This window comes from Arachis ipaensis, chromosome B09, assembly GCF_000816755.2.
Source record: "Arachis ipaensis cultivar K30076 chromosome B09, Araip1.1, whole genome shotgun sequence".
Classification (NCBI taxonomy): domain Eukaryota; kingdom Viridiplantae; phylum Streptophyta; class Magnoliopsida; order Fabales; family Fabaceae; genus Arachis; species Arachis ipaensis.
The window spans coordinates 63,536,761-63,541,993 of record NC_029793.2 but is presented as its reverse complement, the minus strand read 5'-3'; the positions used below and the strand labels follow the sequence as shown (position 1 = coordinate 63,541,993).

Genomic DNA, 5,233 nt, shown 5'->3' with positions numbered 1-5,233 from the left:
AATAATTTAATCATTTAATTTCATTGATAATTTTTTATTCAAAATAATAGTCTTATAGGATTAATAATCTTTAATTTTTGCAAAAGAGAATATTATTATGAATCGATATAACTTAAATAACTTAAATAATAACTGAGTAATAATTATTTTGTCATTTATTTTAGCGCAAATTATCCATATAAACTAAAGGCATGAAAAAATTACAGCAATCACCTAAATCAAAATATGTTATATACATGCCCCTAATTATGTAAATTTTTCATTGATAATTTTTTATTCAAAATAATAGTCTTATAGGATTAATAATCTTTAATTTTTGCAAAAGAGAATATTATTATGAATTAAAAAGATCGATATAACTTAAATAATAACTGAGTAATAATTATTTTGTCATTTATTTTAGCGCAAATTATCCATATAAACTAAAGGCATGAAAAAATTACAGCAATCACCTAAATCAAAATATGTTATATACATGCCCCTAATGCATGTAATTATGTAAATCGAATGAGACTTTGTCGAATTACATGTAACAATAGTAAATCGAATCAGGGCACGTCGAATTAGCATGTAAGATTGTAATTCAAAATAGGGAGCTTCGATTTACTAGGAGAGCAAATGGTTTTGAGCTCGCTCATAGTAAATCGATACAGGTAGTGTTGATTTAAGTCATGGTTTTCGATTCATGGTAAATCGAAGCAATACAATTCGATTTACATATAAGGTGGTTTCAATATAAATCTATGCCCCTAATTCGATTTACTCTCATTCCCGCTATATATAGAATTCGAATTCAATTTATTTGAATTATATTTCACCTCCCTATCCCACCACATCCAAAAATCCAAAGAAAATAAGACTGTGCTACAAGTTTGATACCGCAGAAATGGAAGACGACCCAAATCGAATCTATTGGTTGGATGGAGTCACGCATATTGCTGGTAGCCTGCATGAAGAGGTTAGTAATTTTTTTTTCAAGAAACAAACTATGATTTAGTGATATTAAATCACTTAGAACTTGATTATTAGAATGATTAGAATGTCCAAATTTCAAATAGTAGTTATAGATTTGATTTAGGGATAGTAGTGTGTTAGAAGCTGCTTAATGATATTAAACCTTTTAGAACTTGAATATTATAATTGTTAGAATCTGTAAATCTCAATAATGGTTATAGTATTGATATAAGGATAGCAGTGTGTTAGAGTATTCAAATCACAACTGCATGTCAGATAAGGGATTCGGAGAGTTTAATAGAATTCTGGTTAAAGTCTTTTCCGATTAAAATTATCCGTTTTAGGTGATTGTTGTTTTGTAAAGTGTTATGATTGTAATAGTATTTTTTCAATGTCATGCATCCCCACCGTTGTATCACGAGTATGAGGAGGAAGCATGGTATGCCGTTAGACGATAGGATCATGCCGTACCTCCAGATGGCTGGCCTGGCCCATTTCGCGAGGCTCAACAACTACTGGTTTAGGTTGGATGAGCCATTAGTCAGTGCATTTGTGGAGAGATGGTGTTCAAAGACTCATACTTTTCATCTGTCATTCGGTGAGTGCATCATTACACTACAGGATGTAGCCTACCAGCTAGGGCTCCCAATAGACGGTCAGTACGTCAGCAGATGTCTGACGGACTCCAAGCAGTACATCGAGGGAGGCCGTGGCATGGGCTTGGTTCGAGGAGTTGTTGGGTGTGTTGCCACCACTAGACTGCATCGATAAGTTCACTCTGAAGTGCACTTGGATGCAGGAGACATTTAGTGACCTTCCCGAGGGTGCAGACGAGGAGACAGTTCGGAGGTACGCGAGAGCATGCATCATGATACTATTATCGATGCAGCTCTTTAATGACAAGTCTGGTACCCACATGCATATCAGGTGGCTGCCGTACGTGGCGAGGTTAAAGGACATGGGCAGATATAGCTGGTGATCTGCTGCTCTGTCGTGGTTATATTGGTGCCTATGCCATGTGGCCAACAGGCACGTGGTTAAGTTGGTAGGACCACTGCAGCTCCTCCAGTTATGGATCTCCTAGAGGTTCCTGGATTTAGGCCCGATGGGTTGGTACACGAAATCGACTCCGCAATATTCACATAAATAGACCGGCAAGTACACCGGATCGTCCAAGTAATATCCTAGGTGAGTGAGGGTCGATCCCACGGAGATTGTTGGTTTGAACAAGCAACGGCTATCTTGTAGATCTTAGTCAGGCGGATAGAAAATATAGTTGTTATGGAAAAAATGCATAAAAACAGAATAAATAAAGTGTTACTGAATAGGTGTGAAATCAGTGATGAGAGAATGGCTGAGGCTTTGGAGATGCTTCCTCCTTCTGGATCAACTTTTCTCATTATCTGCTTCAACTTCTGATGATTTATTCCATGGCAGGCTGTAAGTGACTAACGCCAGGTCAGTGGTCATTAATCTCCTCCGCTTCAGATCAAATGCCAGGTCAGTGGTCATCCAATCTGAATGGGGTGAAGCTCCTACAGTCCATTCCCTTGGTGATCCTATTCAAAGCGCCACAGACAAGGTCGGATCTTTCGGATCAGAGAACATTATTTCCTGATTCTAGCCTCTACCACAAAGGCCCTAATCGCCCCGTACCTCGGCTGAACTGATGTCTCCAAGTCCCAACAAAGTGGTGGATTAGCCGTCTAAGAGATGTATAATCAAGCTTGTGGTTCAGTACTATCCCGTCAAATACTCACAAGAACCCATGTAGAATAGGGATGACGGTCAAGTTACACTCCCAATTCATTAGGGTGAAGAACAAAGACACATCTTAGAATAGAATCAAGCATAGATTGAAATAGAACAATGATATTATTAATCCATAAAAGTCAGCAGAGCTCCCAACCTTAACCTAGGAGGTTAGTGACTCATAGCTTACAGAAAGTGGTAATGTATTCAAAAATATGGCATAAGGTAAAAATCCTGAACAAGGGTGATCCTTGCTCTATATATACTAATCTAATAACTAAGAAGTACAAAAATATGATAGAATATACTAGAGGTGCAAAATCCATCCTTGGGCCCACTTGAGTTGAGTATTTGGGCTGAGCTTGGGGTGAAGCCACGAGATGGTACTCCCTTTGGGGCATTGGTAGCTGGCATTGAATGCCAGTTTTGGGCCTTCATTTCCTAAGCAAAGTATAGACTATTATATATTTTTGGAAAGTCCTAGATGTTAGCGTTTCATAGCCATTGAGAGCGTGCCATTTGGACTTCTGTAACTCCAGAAATGCTCTTTCGAGTGCATGGAGGTCAGAATCTGACATCATTTGCAGTCCTTTCTCTGTCTCTGAATCAGACTTTTCCAAAGCTCCTCAATTTCAACAAAAAAATACCTGAATCATCATAAAACACACAAACTCAAAGTAAAATCTAAAAATATGAATTTTGCACTAAAACCTATGAAATGATAATAAAACTTAAACAAAACATAACAAAAATTATACGAAAATGATGCCAAAAAGCGTATAAAATATCCGCTCATCAGAACCCCAAACATAAACTATTGCTTGTCCCACACAACCAAAATAAAGCAGGATTAAAAAGAAGAGAATGATACAATAAATCTCAGATTTTTCAATGAAGCTTAGTTTCAATTAGATGATCGTGACCAGTGGCTATTCACTTCTGAATAGTTTTGGCATCTCACTTTCCTTTGAAGCTCAGAATAATTGGCATCCTTAGGAACTCAGAATCCAAATGATATTATTGACTCTCCTAGTTTAGTTCTTTTTATTATTGTACACAGCTTCTTTTGAGTCTTGGCCGTGACCCTAAGCGCTTTATTTTCCAGTATTACCACAGGATACATAAACGCCACAGAAATTTGACTGGGTGAACCCCTTAGGATTGTGATTCAGCTTTGGTAGAATCCCCAGAAGTGGTGTCCAGAGTTCTTAAGCACACTCTTTTACCCTACAGAATCCATGTATGCAGACACTCACACGCGACACAGCCAATCCTTTCGGGGTTGGTGTCTCGCGTACGCGAACAGGTGTATGCGTACGTGAGACTTGAAATTTTTAGGGGTTGCGTACGCGAGTGCTAGCACCCGGCGTGGCCAGTTCTCTCGGGTTGACTCCCCGCGTACGCGAGACTATGCCACGTACGTGGAATCCCTGTTTTCAGCAAAGTGAATTTTATGTTTTAAAACCTAATTTTGAACCTCTATTTTTACTCTTTTAGCCCCTAAACCTTTGTTGTATACTTAGTGATGAGATGAAGTTAAGAAGGGGTGGTAACTTGGAAGTGAAGTAAGCTTGAAATATGATGAATTCTGTATGAAAAGTGCAGAAATATGATGTATATGTGATGTTTATGGATATAATGAATGATTATTAAACTGGAACTTAATAGATCTAAGTTGACACTTGTGACTGCTCCTAGGAAAGCAGTAAATCAAAAGGATATAAAGTGTTGGGGTGCCTCCCAACGAGCGCTTCTTTATCGTCACTAGCTTGACGTTTTTCCTTCTTTAGCTGAGATGGTAGTTCACTCTCTTCTCATCCAGTGAGTCTCCCAAGTAATGCTTGAGTCTATGGCCATTCACAGTGAATGTTCTTTGTATTTTGTCTTCCATGAGCTCTACATGACCATAAGGTGAAACTTTGAGAATGGTGAAGGGTCCAGACCATCGAGACTTAAGCTTCCCTAGGAAAAACTTAAGTCTTGAATTGTACAGCAGCACTCTTTGTCCTTCTGTGAACTCTCTCCTTGCTATCTTTTGATCATGCCACCTCTTTGTGTTTTCCTTGTAAATCTTTGCATTGTCATAGGCTTGATTTCTGAATTCTTCCAGCTCATTGAGTTGCATTAATCTTTTTTCTCCAGCGGCTTGATCATCAAAATTTAGCATTTTTAGAGCCCATAATGCTCTATGTTCAAGCTCAACTGGTAAATGAAAAGGTTGTCCTATAGGTCCATAAAGCATCATCTAGCTTTTTAGACCAATCCTTTCTTGAGCTTCCAACAGTTTTTTCAAGAATTCTTTTGAGCTCCCTGTTTGAAATCTCAGCTTGTCCGTTGGTCTGTGGATGATATGGAGTTGTCACTTTGTGTTTCACTCCATATTTAGAGAGGAGTGCTTCAAGTTTCCTGCTGCAGAAGTGTGTTCTTCCATCACTAATGAGGGCTCTTGGGACTCCAAATCTGCTGAAGATATTCCTCCTCAAGAAGCTCATCACAACCTTGTTGTCATTTGTTGCTGTGGCTATGG

The 5,233-nt window shown here is 38.5% G+C and overlaps 1 protein-coding gene across 1 annotated transcript; it reads right to left on the bottom strand.

The window, feature by feature from the left end:
* Positions 4,493-4,951, bottom strand: LOC107615567. Its single transcript, XM_016317621.1, has one exon. The coding sequence runs from the start codon at positions 4,949-4,951 to the stop codon at positions 4,493-4,495; it is 459 nt and encodes a 152-aa protein (XP_016173107.1).